Consider the following 17,163-nt stretch of genomic DNA (forward strand, 5'->3'; position numbering starts at 1 on the left):
TAGCTTGGCTGCTCTATCATATGGTCCAAGGTTTCACTTTTTAATTTTAGCACAGAGGATTAATAAGCTTAATTGTTCAGATGCTTTTTAGTTCTTTTTGAACTCGGAGTTCTTTTTTCATTCTCTAGAACTTTCATGTTAGAACTTTTGGCAAATTAAAGCTCTAATATGCACTTTTGGCATATGCACCAAGGTGTTTGACGAAATGACTCCGGGTAAATGCCTTGTTTTTGTCCAAGTTGCCAAGTCTATATCTCTTGATTCATGGCACCAATGAAGTTGATTCTTTTTGCATCATGTTCATCATAATAAGAAGCTCATTTGGATCAAATTAATTCAAGAAACGCACGAGCCAATTTTGAGCAGCCCTAATTCAAAGTTGTGTACTCAAAGGGGTCAAAAACTTGGAAATTTTTCTAAGTATGGAAGCAGATGTTTTTACCAACTTTGAGGACTTGTAATTTTGTGCTCAAATGTCCAAATGCAATCTTTCCAATAACATTATAAATCTTGCAAACTCCTCTTTCCAAGGCTACCAAGATTATGCCATAAAGGTCCCTACATTGCTTGCCCCATTGATTTGAAGTTGGTACCTTGACTCTGAAGTAAACTCATGATCAACTTAGCCAATCTCCAAATTTTTGGATTTTAATCCATTGTGGCATGCATTTTTGCTTCTAAACATGATTAGAAACTTCCCATAAGTAATTTAGTGCATTAAAACACAAGCTTTGATGGAGTTTTGATCACATGAAATCACACTTTTGACATGGCACCAGGCTCACACAAATTCACTCATTCCCGATTCCTTTTGCACGTATGATCTCACCATTCACTTCCCCTATAAATATAGATCATTCCCCATTCATTTTCCTCAAGCTTTGATAGCCAAAACATCCCTGCTGAGATCCCATTTGAACTCTCAAGTTTGAAATTCGTTTTTGCTCTTCCACCCTCCAAATCACAAAAAGCTTTTTACAGTTATTTTCACCAACATCAAGTGAAGCTAACCACACTCTTAGCTAGAAGAATCGTGCCCTAAATCAAGCTTACCAAGTCCAGTTTCACAGCTCTGAAGTTTAACATCTACAGGTGAAATTCTCTATTAATTCTCTTCAAATTTCTTGCTACAATGTAGCATTTGGTTCACTGATGCTCATAGCATTGTTGGTTTTCAACTATAACTGAGTTTGATGCTTCTGCTTTTAAATTCCCTTTCAAGAGTTTCTCTGTTTTTTCTCAAATCGAGTAAGCTATGGTTAATATAAATTTTTCACGAGGGTACCATTGGAATCGTCTTGAATAGGCGAAGAGAATGGCACCAGTTTGAATCTCTAATTTTACAGTTCATTGGACCTGCAAATCGCATGTGAACGAAGGTTGAAGAGAGCCACGCCGACGTCTTCAACCAATGAGAACGTGACACATTTTTTTGAAATTGTTTTAAATGTTATGATTGAGTGGTTTATTCACTAATGTCCATGATATGCACAACGTGCCAGATCCCTTGGATCTGTTTACTAACACATTTTGACAATATCAGATGGTCCACATTTTTTTTATTGTCTTTTGTCTATTTGAGTTAACTTCAAAAATTAATATCTCTTTCATTTTAATTCCAAAAAATACAATTATTTTTGCTAAAATTTTATCTTCTTTTTCTCTTTCTGATTTATATTTTTCCAAATTTTTATTTTTAATTTTAATATTTGTCTTGATTTTTTCTTTATTAGCTTTGTTTTATTGGTTTAAAATTGTTTTCTGACTTTTAAAAAATATAAAAAATTTGTCAACACTTGTTGACTTATGTTTGACCTATGATAAATTTTTGATATTTTTGTTTGATGTTATGATACCTTTTAAGCATTTCATCACAAATTTCCAATTAATTATTCATTTTTAGTCATTTTAAATAGTTTTGAGTTTGTGAAAATTATGAAACCTTTTTCTAAATATCATATATAGTTTTCTTGATTTTATTATGGTCTTTGGTTTGAATTTATTTGATTTTATGATACTCCTTAAGTATTTTATCAGTAATTTCTTACTTTTTAACCATTTTAAATTTCTTTTTATTTGTTTTAATTAAAGTTTTTGTTTCCTTGTGATTAATTCTGACTTGGGAATATTTTGTGATATCTTTACTTAACTTCATTAATATCATTGGATCTAGGATGTTGATAGGTTTGAAAGAATCAAATCCATAATATTAGATGAATGATATTATGATAGTTTGAGTTTTCTTGCATCTCTCTCTCTCTCTCTCTCTCTCTCTCTCTCTCTCTCTCTCTCTCTCTCTCTCTCTCTCTCTCTCTGATTAGTGGGTATAAGTCTTGATTAACTTCATTGTGTAGAGGTTTTGATTCTATCAATCCTCTAATGAATCATCAAGATGAAATCCCATAAAAATCAAAAGGAACTCATTTAGACATTGTGGTTCTAATTCCAATCCACCTCTCCCCTTCTTCTTTTTCTTCTTTGTCCCGTATCGGAGAATGATCATTCGTGCCCTAAACTTATGTTTACTAGCCCAATGATGGTTAACTATTTGACAATTGGTTCAAAAACTTTGAAAACTTGTTGTGTAGAGGTTTTGATTATATCAATCCTCTGATAAGTTTTCGTCAACCTTGTCCTAAGTTCATTGGCTAATCATTGTTGATTCATGCTAACTACTAACTTCTAACAATTAACTTCTAACTTCTAACTTTTATTTTTATGCTTCTTTTATTATTTTGCTTTATTTTATGCTTTATGCTTTACTTTACTATTTCTCATTCATTATCATGTTTATGTTTATGCATTTTTCTTCCCTTGTTCATTTGGACCTTTTATTTTGTGTTTAAAAGATTAATAATCAAACTTGAACCATAAAAGACTTAAGGATCTCTTGGACTATGGTTACTATCCCTTGGCATTTTGGACTTATGGATCTCTTGGACTTAGTTTTAGGAGCCTTGTTCTTTAAGAATCTCTGGACCTTGTGATTATCTAATCTGTTATACTTGTATGGAAGTCCTTGGAGTTTACTCCAAGGCATTGGGTTATTTCTCTTTGTTTATGCAGGTGGCTCTGTAAAAGTCCTTGAGGTTTGATTCCAAGGAATTGTGATTGGAAATTCATCTGTACACAACTGTTACTCTGCCTAATTTTATTCTCAAGTTCTATGGTGCTCTTCCAAAGCTTGGTACAAGTTACACATGGAGATGTTATATTCATCTGGATCCTATGCTTGGTATTATGCTTGTTTGGTTTGCTTCTTGTTTAGTTAGATTGTTCTTGTTCTTAGCTTTTACTTTATGCTTTATGATAGTCCACTCATCTCCTCCCATCTTCTTTGATTTTCAAAACTTCTCCCTCTATTTTAAAATCTCCTTATGTTTGCTTACTCTTTTAATTAAAACTTTCTTTAAAAATCTTTTGCCTTCTATGGCATCTTTTCTTAAAATCCTATTTCAAAATGTTTAAGCATGAGTAATTATTATAATGGAGATGTAATTCCCCAAAGCCTTGATATTGATTAGTACAAAGGATTCTTTTCCACTTGAAAGAGATAGTGGCATACTTGTTAAGTTATCCAAGTTGGAGCCCTTCTTTCATTTGTGATGCACAAAATTCATTTGTTCTCTTGTTCAAGGCAATTGGCCGAGTATTTTCTCCCATAATGACAAAGTGTTTATCCAATTTTAAAATCTTTTGTTTCCCTTTTGAGTGGAACTACAGTTGCTCTGAATTCTCCATTGTACTCAAGAGGTATGTAGGCACAAGATGTTATGTCTTGCCGATCATAATTTTAAAATCAAACAAACTCTCTCTTTTTTTCACACAATTTCTTTAAACACATAGATTTTCAAAAAGGTTCCTGTGGAGTACCACAAATGTAGGGGGTGCTAACACCTTCCCCTTACATAATCAACACTCGTACCTAGAATCTCTGCTTTTTGTTGTTTTTGATTTAAAAACTTCTTTGGGTTTATTTCTCTCTTTTCCTATTTTCTTTGGAAAACAATAAAGCGCAGTGGCGACTTTCACTAAAATAATGAGTCAAGTCAATCCATGGCTTTGATCTCAATTTTTCTCCGCTACAAACATAATCAACATATAATGCATAAACAAAAAAAATATCAATTTATTCAATAACAACGATTACCAAAATCATGATCATGTTTTATTCAATAACCTTTTGATCGTACCTGATCAGAAGGATCGTCGTAGGCTGCTCGGACTGGATCTTCTAGGAAGGAGGAGGAGGGGGGTGTACCTGCAAGGTACTCCAATGCCAAAGTAAGATGACGAGCAAAGGAGCGCAAGTACTAGCTAAGAGTGAGTAAGAATTGAATACCTGACCCTCTAGTTGAAGAGGGTATATATAGCCCCCAGCGCTGGGCCATGATCTCGCTATTGGGTTGGATTCCCAAGCCCAACTAGGAGACTGCCAGGTTTCCTGAGCGGAAATATCGGAGGTGCGTGTATGCCCTCTGTCCTGGTTAACCGCTCCGAAGTCCAAGGGAAGACGCGGTCTTTTAGGAGCCACGTGGGATCCGAGTTATTCGGAGGATTGGATATGAAGGAGCCCTGCGCGGAGCAGGGTCCTCGGCAAGGATGATGTCCGGGGGAGAATGAACGCCGAGCGCGGTGTTGGTGCCGAGCAAGGCGTGTCGGAAGGCCATGAACTATACATGGGCCTCTGAGGCTTATTGGGCCGAAAGCGGTGTTGGGCCTAGTCTTGGCCCAGTCCAGAACAGGAGCCCCCCAAGTCGGAGTTTTCCGGTTAAGAAACTGTGACTTTGCTTCTACGCTCGGACCCTCATTTCTCGTGGTTGCTCGGTGGTTCGGTCCTCGTTACATATACGCGCTCGGAGGAAAGTCCAGTGGTGGGCGAAACGTCGCGCGTGGGAACCACGCGCTGACGTGGCATAGGCATTGATGGCCTAGGGTCTAGGAGGCGGCGCCTGTCAGGAGAGGTGACGCTTCGCCTTCCGAGCCTTTTTCCCTATAAAAGGGGGCGAATTCTCTCATAAGGGAATTTTCCTTTCTCTATTTATCTGCTCGGCTTCGATCAAGGGTTCCTCGGGGCATAATTTCCCAGCTCGTTCGTCATATCAAGATCGTTGCTTAGCGAAGGATTCTCCCCGGCCATCTACATCATGTCTGCAAGTAAGTTCGTTTAGCCTGTCGTTGCTTTACTATTTTTCATAGAACTTGTGTTTCGCTTTCGAGGTCTTCGCCATCGTCATCCTCCCCGGGTTATCCAAGCGATGCCCGGGGTCGGCGTGGGTTGGCAGGCCGTAGTACGTTGGCGTTAAGATAAGCTTTCCGATTGTCGTGTCATCTGTGAGTCCTCGGCTGACGAGCGTTGTTCCTCGATGGGGTTTGGCCGGGGGCTCCGCTGCTCCTGCTCTACCCTTTCGCTTGTCTTGCGGTGGAAGGGTGGATTTGATAGACTATCGAATTCACTTCTCCCTTCTGCGTGCAGGTGAATCAGATTCGAGCGCTTCCTCAAGAACTGGCTCGGACACCGACTCGACGACCAGTGATTCCGACAGCTCGACGGCAACTAGTTCCGACGTCGAAATTATTGAGGAAGAGGGCACTCCCTCGGCCGAAGGCGTTCACACGGGATCCCCTGGTTCGAATGCCGAGGGAGGGGTTTCCCCTATGCCGTTATTCAGTTATGAACATACCGTTGCGCCCGATTGGATAGCCGAGGAGGCTCTGTCTGTTGTTTCTCGGTATACCGCGTCTCTGGATGGGGCGTTTACAGAAATTGAGGTCCTGGGGGAAGGTGATCCGCCCAATTATCAAATAGGTTGCCCGTCTCCAGACGAACGCATATGTTCTCGGTTTGCCGGGGACGGATTTGCGATGTACGATTACGTGTTTAGGGAGCTCGGCTTCCGGTTACCCTTCTCTGATTTTCAGGTTTCAGTCATGGCGTTTCTATCTCTGGCACCGTCCCAAATTCATCCGAATGCCTTTGCCTTTATGCGGGCATTCGAGATTGTTTGTGATTATTTGGGTATAGGTGCGACGTCTGCGTTGTTCGGAAGGTGTTTTCGTGTTCAACGGCAGGCGTCAAACGGGCGGTACAGCTGGGTTTCGTTCAGGAACGCCGAGCGTAAACTCTTCGGAATGTATACTGACTCCGTGAAGGGTTTTAAGGATCGATACTTCGTTGTCCGCCCCCTAAGTCCAACGGCCTATTCTTCGGTGTCGGATATGGTGGCCGAGCGGGATGCCGAGGGGGAGATAGTAAGGGATGAACATGGGCAGGAAGTAAAGGAGTTCTGCACGACGTTTCCGTTTTTCTGGTGGAAGGGTCATTTTGCGTCTCCTCCGAAATACTACGCTTGGGAGGACGATGACTTGGATGATCAAGACCGGGAGTCGTACTCGGTCCTCTGCAAATATGTAGATAGCTTTACCCTGTCTCGTTGGGTGACGAGGAATGGAGATCCCATACTGAACGAGGACGGGGTGCCGATCACGGAGCAGCGGCCTATTAATACCAAGGCTTTGCTAGCTTGTCGGACTCCCGAGGAGACCTGGGCGTTGTTAGGTTGTGTCTATTCCCCTTGCTTTGTGATCTCTGTCCGGTATTTTGCTAACTCGTTTACTTTTTCTTTGCAGAGGCTATGCCGGAGAAGGAGGATAATATCCTGAAACAAGCATTGGATGCGAGGAAGAATCAGAAGAAGAGGAACCAGGGTACCGGAGCTGGAGAGAACTCAGGCTCGGCAGGCTCCCCTCACAAGATTCATGTCGACGAGAGGTTACCCAAGAGACCTCGTGCTTCCGAGGGGGGACGTCCGGATCAGTCGAACCTGGGTCCCGGGCGCGCCTTCGTGTTGCCTTCTTGCTACAAGGATGGAGGCTATTTTGAGAAGTTCCCCTTGGCTACCTCACCGGATGAAGCTCGTCGGATCAGTGATATGGATCCCCCGTCTCTTCAGAAACAGTTGGCGTGCGACAGTGCCGCCGTGGTGAGGGTCTTGGAGATGGCCCAAGTGTTGGCTAGTGGAGGTTCGGGCTCGACCGAGGCCCTGAAGGAGGCCGAGGCGGCTAAGAAGGTGGCCGAGGACAAGGTGAAGACCATGGAGGTCGAGCGCAAGGAGTTGAGGAAGAAGGTCGATGCGGCCCTGAAGCAGAAAGATGCGGAGGTCGCGGCTGAGAAGAAGAAGCTGGCTGACCTTCGACTCGAATGGGCTCCCTCGGCTGACGAGTCGCCGGATGTGGCAGCTCTGAAGTCCAGGGCTGAGTTTGCGGAGAAGATAGAAAGCCTGAAGATAAGCCTGGCCGACATGGCCGACGTCGGTTTCGAGCGTGCTCTTAACCAGCTGAGGCTTCTGAACCCTGGTTTGAAGGAGGATAATGTCGGGCTCTCTTCGAGGATCGTAGATGGCGTGTTGGTGCCTGAGTCCCCGGGGAGTGAAGAGTAGAAAGTGTAGTTCCGGGCCTGCGTGTCCGTTTTTCTCGGCCTGCGTGCCATTCTTTTTGTTGGGCTATGCCCGGATAATTTTTGGGGCCTGCGTGCCCGGTAATGATTGTAACCTTTGACATCGCCGGCCAAGTTGGTCGGCAATTTTAATGTCTTACAATTCTTCTTGCTTATATCTGTTTATTTTTACTTTCGGCGTTATCACTGTATGTTTGTTCTTTTCGATAACATTCCTGCCGTGCTTGTATGACGAGGTATTTCCTCTGAACTTAAAGTATTTTGCGGTTGTTCTAGGTGACCGATGACTTATGCTCGGACATGCCGGAGAGTCACCAGTATACTTGAGATATTATTGGTTTTGTGGGCTATGCTCGACCTGGATTGATTGCCCGGGCGTGTTGAGTACGGGCCGGGTGCGCAGAGCAGGTATGCGCTTTTAGCGAGCGCGAGACCGCGGTTGCGGCCAAGCGTTCGCGGCGTGAACGATCCCATCGCGAGCTGGGGTTCTGCCATGCAGGTACTTCCACGGGGGGTCTAGGTGTAGAATCCGCCGAGGGGTCGGTCCGTCTATCCGACGAGAGGAACCGATCGTTGCTGTCGTGGAACACTCACGTCCGTACCGACGACGTGGCTCCGTGCCCGTCCGTTACCTGAGTTTGGTTGGGGGCCGGGCGTTTTAGCTTATGTTTAACTGTAATAACGTCTGAGTTTTTCAGCATTCCAGGGTCGAGCAAGTTTTTCACCGAGAAGATTCTCGAGGTAGTAGGCGCCGTTCTCGGTTTTGTCATAAACTCGGTACGGGCCTTCCCAGTTTGGGGCTAGCTTGCCTTCGCGCGAGTCTTTCATGTTTCTGCGAAGTACTAGGGCGCCGATTTCAAATTCGCGCTTTATAACTTTGGCGTTATGGCGAAGAGCTATTTGCTGTTTTAGTTTAGCTTCTCGGAGGGCTGACCCTGCTCGAATCTCTTCTACCATATCGAGTTCTTCCCTCATGGCCTCGTCGTTAAGTTCTTCCTCGAGGGGGAATTCGGTGCGCCGAGAAGGCTCTCGGATTTCTACGGGAATTACGGCTTCGGTGCCGTAAGTTAGTCGGAAAGGAGTTTCGCCTGTGCTCGAATGAGGCGTCGTCCTGTACGCCCAGAGTACACTATGTAGTTCCTCGACCCAGGCTTTTTTGGCTTCGCCGAGTCTTCTCTTTAATCCTCGGAGGATGACTCGGTTGGCCGCCTCGGCCTGCCCGTTCGTCTGAGGGTGCTCGACTGAGGTGAAGTGTTGCTTCGTGCCAAGCTTGGCCACAAACTCTTGGAATTTTTTGTCAGTGAACTGGGTGCCATTGTCGGTGATTATGGCCTGAGGGACCCCGAACCGGGCAAGTATGTTTCGTTTGTAGAAACGGAGCACGTTTTGAGATGTGATCTTGGCAAGCGCCTCGGCTTCTATCCATTTCGTGAAGTAATCGACGGCGACCACGAGATATTTATTCTGGTACGAGCCGACCGGGAAAGGGCCGAGGAGGTCCATTCCCCAGGTGGAAAAAGGCCAAGGAGAGGAGAGGGATTTGAGCTCGGTGGGGGGAGCTAGGTGCATGTCGGCATGCCGCTGACATTTGTCGCATTTTTGAACATGCTCTTTGGCGTCCTGCTGCATGGTCGGCCAATAGTAGCCGGCTCTGAGGGCTTTCCTTGCCAGCGACCGGCCGCCGAGATGCTGGCCGTTAATCCCTTCGTGGATCTCCTGCAGTACTTCCATTGCCTGCGAGTCGTCGATGCATTTGAGAAGGGGAATGGAGAAGCCGCGCCGATAGAGTTTATTTTCGATGACTGTGTACGAGCAGGCTCTCCTTTTAATAGCTGAAGCTTCCTTCGGATCATCGGGGAGTTCGTCGTTCATGAGGTATTTGTATACCGGAGTCATCCAGCAATGGTCGTCTCCGATGGCAAACACTTGTATGGCCGGCGCGTTTTTGGCTACGCTTGGATCGGACAAGACTTCCTGTATCACCGACTTGTTCCCTCCCTTCTTTCTCGTGCTTGCGAGCTTGGATAAGAGGTCGGCCCTCGAGTTGTGTTCCCGAGGGATGTGTGCGACGTCTGCCTTCGCGAACCCTTTCATCTTTTCTTTGACGAGCGACAGATACTCGGCTAGTGTGTCGTTTTTGGCCTGGTAATCGCCGCTAACTTGCGACGCGACCAGTTGTGAATCGGTATAAATCATGACTTCCCGAGCGCCTACGTCCTCTGCAAGGCGTAGGCCCGCTAGGAGGGCTTCGTACTCGGCCTGGTTGTTCGATGTGGCGAAGGAGAGGACTAAGGATACTTCGATGACGAGTCCCTCGTCGTTCTCCAAGATGATCCCAGCTCCGCTGCCCGCGTGGCTTGAGGCACCGTCTACGTAGATGGTCCACTTATTCACGGTGGGTGTTAGGGAGTTGGAGATCGTCGTCATCTCGGCCACGAAATCGGCGAGTGCTTGGGCTTTTAGCGCTTTCCTGCCCTCGTATTGTATGTCGAACTCGGACAGTTCGAGGGACCATTTCAGCATCCTTCCGGCCATGTCTGGTCGGCTGAGAAGCTGTTTGATCGGTTGGTCTGTCCGGACGACGATAGTGTGGGCAAGGAAGTAGTACCTCAGTCTTCTGGCGGCCGTTATTAGGGCCAGCGCGATTTTTTCTATCTGTTGATAGCGGACCTCGGGTCCTTGTAAGGCTTTGCTAGTGAAGTACACTGGCTTCTGCCCGTCTTCCGTTTCTCGGATCAGGGCCGCGCTGGCTGCCTCGCCAGAGACGGCCAAGTAGAGATAGAGAACCTCGTTGCTGTCTGGTCGGGATAGCACCGGGGGTTTGGAGAGCACTTGTTTGAGGTGGGATAATGCTTGTTCGCATTCCTCGGACCACTCGAAAGCTGCTTCTTTCCGAAGAAGCTTAAAGAATGGAAGTGCATGCTGGGCGGATTTCGCGACGAAGCGGGACAATGCCGTGAGCATTCCGTTTAGTACTTGGATGGATTTTTTATTGGTGGGGGTAGGGAGGTCTGAGAATGCTCGGCACTTATCAGGGTTGGCTTCTATTCCTCGTTCTGTTAAGTAGAAACCGAGGAATTTGCCTGCCCGTACTCCGAAGGTACACTTCTCCGGATTGAAGCGCATCCTGCAGGACCTGGCCTGCTTGAAGACCCGCTCGAGATGTAGTGTGTGGTCGGAGTCTTCTCGAGATTTGACGATCATGTCGTCCATATACACCTCGAGTGTGTCGCCGATTTCCCCTCGGAAGACCTTGTTCATCATCCGCTGGTAGGTTGCCCCGGCGTTTTTGAGTCCGAAGGGCATTACGTTGTAGTAATAATTGCCCGATTCGGTCATGAAAGCCGTGCATTGCTTGTCGCATTTCGCCATGGGAATCTGGTTGTAACCAGAATAAGCGTCCATGAAGGACAACAGTTTATAGCCGGCCGAGTTGTCGACCAGTCTATCAATATTAGGTAAAGGGTAGGCGTCTTTTGGACATGCCCGGTTAACATCAGTATAATCAACACACATTCTCCATTTTCCATTAGATTTTTTAACAAGTACAACATTTGAGAGCCAAGTTGAGTACTTGGCCTCGGAAATAAAATTTGCCTCTAGGAGGTCTTTTACAGCTTTCTCGGCAGCCTCCGCTTTCTCGGGAGACTGCCGACGCCTACGTTGTACTACGGCCTTGGCGGTTGGATTGATGGAGAGGTGGTGACAGGCGACCTCAGGGTCGAGTCCGGGCATCTCTGCGGCGCTCCAGGCGAACAGGTCGGCATTGGCTCGAAGGCAGGCTATGAGTTGCTTCCTCGGCAGGTCAGGGATACCCTTGCCGATCTTCACTGCTCTGTTGGGGTTGTCTCCCAGGGGGATCAGCTCGAAGTCTCCGTCGGGAACAGGTCGGACGGGATTCGATTGTGTTTCCTCCCCGGTCTTCAGTTCTTCTTGTGTGAACCTTGCATCGAGGTCGACTGAGCTGACGTTGGCCGTTGGAACCTGATCTTCCCGAGGACGCTTATCTTCGGCTCTTGGTTTCTTGTTGGAGCTGGTCGGAGGAGCGATCAGCTCTAGTCCTTTGACGGATGCATCGAAGATCCTTCTCGCAGCTTCAATGTCGGCGTTGATGGTGGCCACTTTCCCTGTCCTCGTGTAGAACTTCATCTTCAGATGGACTGTGGAGGGCACGGCAGTTAGCTCGGCCAGTGTTGGGCGTCCGATGATGCAGTTGTACAATGTTTTGCAGTCGATTACCAGAAACCTGGTTTTGACTTGTCTGGACGCTTCCCCTTCCCCGAAGGTGACAATCAGCTCGACGTAGCCCCATGGTTTGGTGGTGGCTCCGTTAAAACCTTGGAGGTCGGAACCCACATATGGAGTGAGGTGCGAGTCGTCCAGCTGAAGTGTTTGGAAGAGGTGGGAGTACATAATGTCGACTGAACTGCCTTCATCTACCAGGACCCGTCGCACATCGAAGTTTGCCATTCTGGCTCGGACGAGAAGGGGAATGGTGGCATTTGGAGCTCCGCCGGGCAGTTCTTCGAGATAGAAAGTGATTGGCTCTGACTTTCCTCGGAATTTCCGAAGAGTAGGGCCGAGATCTGCATTGGCGCTGAGTAGCTCGTCAAACTTTCTCTTGACCGAACTGACGGTGAGAGAGCCGGGGTCGCCGCCGTTGGAGATGACCATTGCGGTGGGGAAATGTTCCCAGGTGCTGAGGGCGGTCGTCACGCCGACTGAAGGGATGAAGTCTTCCGGTCGGGTTACGGACAGCGCGACTTGGAGCGGTCTGCTGTCTGGTGAGTTCCCCTCGTCAGAGTTTCGAGGGATGTCTCTTCTGGAGGGTTCTCCCTTCTTGGTGTATTTTGCCAGGTGGCCCTCTTTGATCAGGGTCTCTATGGCATCTTTGAGATGTACGCATTCGTCGGTCATATGCCCGTGACTCTTGTGGTACTTGCAGTATTTGGACTTGTCCGTCCCCGGTCTTGTAGGATTTGACTTCGGGGGCCTGATGTTGGATTTCTTGAACTCGGCGTTCTGGCAGTCGGACAGGATTTTCTCCCGGGAGGTGTTCAAAGGAGTGTAGTCGTTGAAACGCCCTGCTGGTCCTCGCCGTTCTTTGACATCTCGGGCCCGGTCGTCCCTTCTTTTGTCTTGTCCTCGGCGCGACCCCGAGTCTTCGAGGTTTGAGCTGCGAGCGGCGCCACTGCCCCTCGGGGCTCTGATTGCGGCTGCCTCGCCTTCCTCAAAATCGATGAATACCTTTGCTTTGCTGAGGAGGTCATTCATCGAGTTTACCTTCTCGATCTTAATAGCTTTCTTGAAGTCACTGCCGGGGAGAAGTCCTCGTTCCAAGATGTACCTCTTCATGTAGTCTTTTGTCTGCACTTGGACGGCCTCCTTGTTGAATCTTTCAAGGTAATCTCGGAGAGGCTCGTTGGGTCCTTGGACTACGGCCTCGAGATTGGCTTCCGATTTCGGTTGCCGTCGGGAGGCTGTGAAGTGGCTCAAGAAGAGTTCTTTGAGCTCGGTCCAAGAATGGATGGAGTTCGAAGGGAGGTTCCTGTACCAATTCATCGCTCCCTTCCTGAGGGTGGTCGGGAAAATGCGGCACTTGATCGAGCCTCTGACGACGTGATAGTCCATGACCGCTTCGATACTCCGGATATGGTCGTCGGGGTCAGTGGTTCCGTCGTATTGGTCCAATGCTGGCGGTTTTTCCATCCCCCGAGGGAGGCGGGCTCTCCGTATACTAGCGGACAAGGGGCTGCGGAAGTCCTCCTCGTCGCTCGGCCCTGGTGAATCGTAGTGCCTGTTTCGTCGGGGATCTTCTTGGTTGTTACCCGTCGTTGCTTTGGAGGGACCCCGACGGCCCTGTTCGGGGGAGGGGCTTCTTTGTTCAGCGGTTTCAGGTTTCTGGTTCTTCCTGTTCTTTCTGTGTGGAGAACGGGAACGAGTCCTCCGGCGGCGATGTCTTCTCGGGGGAGACCTTGAAGAGGACGGGGAACGCCGACGGTATCTTCTCGGCGGTGAGCGCGAGGAGGAATAGGAGTGTGACCTGTAGCGCCTCCGTGGGGAAGGGCGACGTCGCCGCTGTCTTTCCAGCTCGTGAATTCGGTCATCCTGAATTCTGAGGAGGCTGTTGGTCAGTTGTATTTCCTTGAGCAAGCGGACGGTAATGGGGTCAGTGCCTTCGGGAATGTTGAGCGGCTCCTCTTCTTCTCCATGACGGGCTCTCTGCCTCTCGGAGGTGTGGGTGAATGAGGAAGCATGTTGCCCGTCGCGAGGGTCGGTTTCATTCACATTCTGGGCATGTTCCGGCACGTTGGTCGTTCGGATCGGTTCGCCGTTCTGAACGTGCCCTTCTGGAGGAACATGGTCAACATTCTGGACCTGTTGTAGGACCTGCAGCAGCTGGGTGTCCTGGGTTTCATGCCCGGACCTTTGTCGCCGACGACTCCCCCGACGATGATTAGCTAGCTCGCGGGAGGATTCCTCGATCAGCTCTTGAAGGAGGAAAGGGTCGGCGCTTGGGATGTTGTTGTTGTCAGCCATGACGATTGGTGATGGTTAGCTTTGATCTTTGTTCTTTAAAGATGGGGAAGCAAGTTTCCCACAGACGGCGCCACTGATCGTACCTGATCAGAAGGATCGTCGTAGGCTGCTCGGACTGGATCTTCTAGGAAGGAGGAGGAGGGGGGTGTACCTGCAAGGTACTCCAATGCCAAAGTAAGATGACGAGCAAAGGAGCGCAAGTACTAGCTAAGAGTGAGTAAGAATTGAATACCTGACCCTCTAGTTGAAGAGGGTATATATAGCCCCCAGCGCTGGGCCATGATCTCGCTATTGGGTTGGATTCCCAAGCCCAACTAGGAGACTGCCAGGTTTCCTGAGCGGAAATATCGGAGGTGCGTGTATGCCCTCTGTCCTGGTTAACCGCTCCGAAGTCCAAGGGAAGACGCGGTCTTTTAGGAGCCACGTGGGATCCGAGTTATTCGGAGGATTGGATATGAAGGAGCCCTGCGCGGAGCAGGGTCCTCGGCAAGGATGATGTCCGGGGGAGAATGAACGCCGAGCGCGGTGTTGGTGCCGAGCAAGGCGTGTCGGAAGGCCATGAACTATACATGGGCCTCTGAGGCTTATTGGGCCGAAAGCGGTGTTGGGCCTAGTCTTGGCCCAGTCCAGAACACCTTTATTGATAAACCAAGCTAAGGCTAGTAATGGTAAGACGATAATTATCATTAATGCTACACAATCTTTACCTAATTCCTCATGCTTGATAATACCAATAAGAAACAAAATAATGACCAGTAGAGTAATGAACAAAGAAGAAATTTAGCCATTTGAAAAATATGGATAAATATTTTGGGAATGATGTGAAAGTTATGAAAGAAGTTGAAAGTAAAATACAAACCTCAAACTGAATTGCGCGGTTTTGTTAAAAAATAACACGAAAACATCTGAATCAAATGCTGTTATTTGCGGTTTCGATTTAGTTTTGTTCGGTTTTGCAGTTTTATATTGGACCAGTTTGATTTTGAACACCCCTAATATATATATATATATATATATATATATATATATATATATATATATATATATATATATATATATATATATATATATATAACTTCATCCATCATTTGAATTCCTATACATCTCAACAACCCTATTCTTAGCGGAGACACACTACCGCTTCGTCCAGGACTCTCTTCTCTAAAATTTGAATTCAGCAATGCCAATTCCCACAACTTCTGCCTCTTTATGAAGTCCTCTGTCTTCTAAGTGTTTCAGAGAATTTCCTCTAGGTCCCAGAAGTCTTCCGATAAAATTGAACTGATGCAATAAATAGTTACATTATTTTTATTCTCTAATTGATCGAACCTTAAGTTTTAAGAAAGATAAAAGACTGTGGTCAGATCAACTGATCAAGTAAATACTGAACAGACTGTATTATGTAGCATGCGAATTTGTATACAATATATTGAACCAAAAATAGGCATGAAGGTAAAGTTTATGGTTGTTGCATATTTCATATCACAAATTATCATAATTGTTCTGTCACAAATATTACAACATAGTCATTGAAAGATTGATTCACACCACATTCATATTTCAATTAGCGGTAGAAATAGGAGTTCCTGTAGAAGGACAAGTTTGAATCGATGTTTCTCTGGCACGAAAGAGTTAAATACCAGAATTAAATAGTTGTGCCCTTTAAACAAGGTCTTCAATTTTGCTTTGACACGACTTATATAAATTCTTTTAGCACTGAAATCTCTCTAAGGACTTTTAAAAATTGATCATACTTTTCCATGTTATTTTGGAATGCAACTTTTACTGCATTAAGATACCATAATGTATCGTCGGTAACACCTGAGTTCTTCATCATTAAGAAAATTATTTCATTCCGTTCGAATTCAATTCAAAACAAAAATAATATATATATATATATATATATATATATATATATATATATATATATATATATATATATATATATATATATGATTCAGCTTCAGCACATAGATATCATGATTTTGAAGTCTGATTTGCATAATTGAATAGCTGCTGCAGCAGCATGGCTTCAGAATGAGGCATGAAAATCGTCTGTATAAAAGATCCGTTGGTATGGAAGAAGAAGAAGATAATAATATGTTAATGAAATCTCAACATTAGGAAGAAACCTATTTATTTATAATTATACCGCTAGGTTAGAGAAGAAGGGGTATCGCATGGTTGGATTTTTTTTATTGTGTTAAATAAATTTTTTTAGTCCCTCATACGTTTAGGCAACGGGTTTTAGCGTACGAGGACTAAAAATAAAACTGCAATATTTATAAGAAAAAAACTTATTTAACCATTTTTTATTTAATCAGGAGCATTATACCTTTAATCTCCACATATACCCAAGTATTTTACCATAATACCTCTAATATAAAAAATAAAAACAGAAAGGGAAGAAAGAACTATGTGTATTTTCTAAACAAAAGTTTATAATAGCCAAAATTTGAGTTATCATCTTAAAAGCAAAAAATATACAATAGAAAAAAAAAACAATTTTTCTGATGTTAAGAAAGAGAATAGAGAAAAAAAGACAAAAACACCAAACTAAATGTTTGAAAAAACATAAATTTAAGAAAGAAATAAATAAGACAAAACAAAAAATCTAAAAATAAATGAGGTCTTAAATATGATTTTTTTACCTCTATGTCATACTTTTGAAACTAAAATACCACAATGTCACAAGTTGAAAAAAATTTGCCAAAGTGCCACTTTTTTATGTAGTGATTCGTCCATGTATGGGACGAAAAGCTGGAATTCTTTTCCCGAGTTGGGTTCGGCCAGGGGTTGGCCGACCCTGTACTGATAATTTTTTTTTTAATTTTGAATATTTAAATGATTTTTTTGATTTTTAAATATCAATAATTATTTATTTAAACTATTAATTGAATAAAATATAATATTTAATTATTATTTTAATTTTATAATAAAAATATAAATGTATATTAATTGTAATAATTGTGTTATAATAAATTAATTAATAAAATATTTTATTAAATAATTTAATTTAATATAATATAATATGGTAGGTGCATCATTGGTCAATCCATTAAAACAAATATACGAAGAAGGCATAGGTTGGACGAGCGCATGAAGAAGATATGTGCATGTGTGGGCTCGGCCAATCGATGGCCGAGCGCATATATTTTATTTATTTT

At 45.0% G+C, this 17,163-nt stretch overlaps 1 protein-coding gene across 1 annotated transcript; it reads left to right on the top strand.

Annotated features, from left to right (window-relative positions):
* Window positions 1–5,050: 5,050 nt before the first annotated feature.
* On the top strand, window positions 5,051–7,724 carry LOC131621905 (uncharacterized). Its single transcript, XM_058892970.1, has 2 exons — window positions 5,051–5,157; window positions 6,631–7,724. The coding sequence occupies exons 1-2, from the start codon at window positions 5,148–5,150 to the stop codon at window positions 7,437–7,439; spliced, it is 819 nt and encodes a 272-aa protein (XP_058748953.1). The 5' UTR covers window positions 5,051–5,147; the 3' UTR covers window positions 7,440–7,724.
* Window positions 7,725–17,163: the final 9,439 nt, after the last annotated feature.

Source organism: Vicia villosa, unplaced genomic scaffold, assembly GCF_029867415.1.
Source record: "Vicia villosa cultivar HV-30 ecotype Madison, WI unplaced genomic scaffold, Vvil1.0 ctg.000011F_1_1, whole genome shotgun sequence".
In the NCBI taxonomy this organism is placed as follows: domain Eukaryota; kingdom Viridiplantae; phylum Streptophyta; class Magnoliopsida; order Fabales; family Fabaceae; genus Vicia; species Vicia villosa.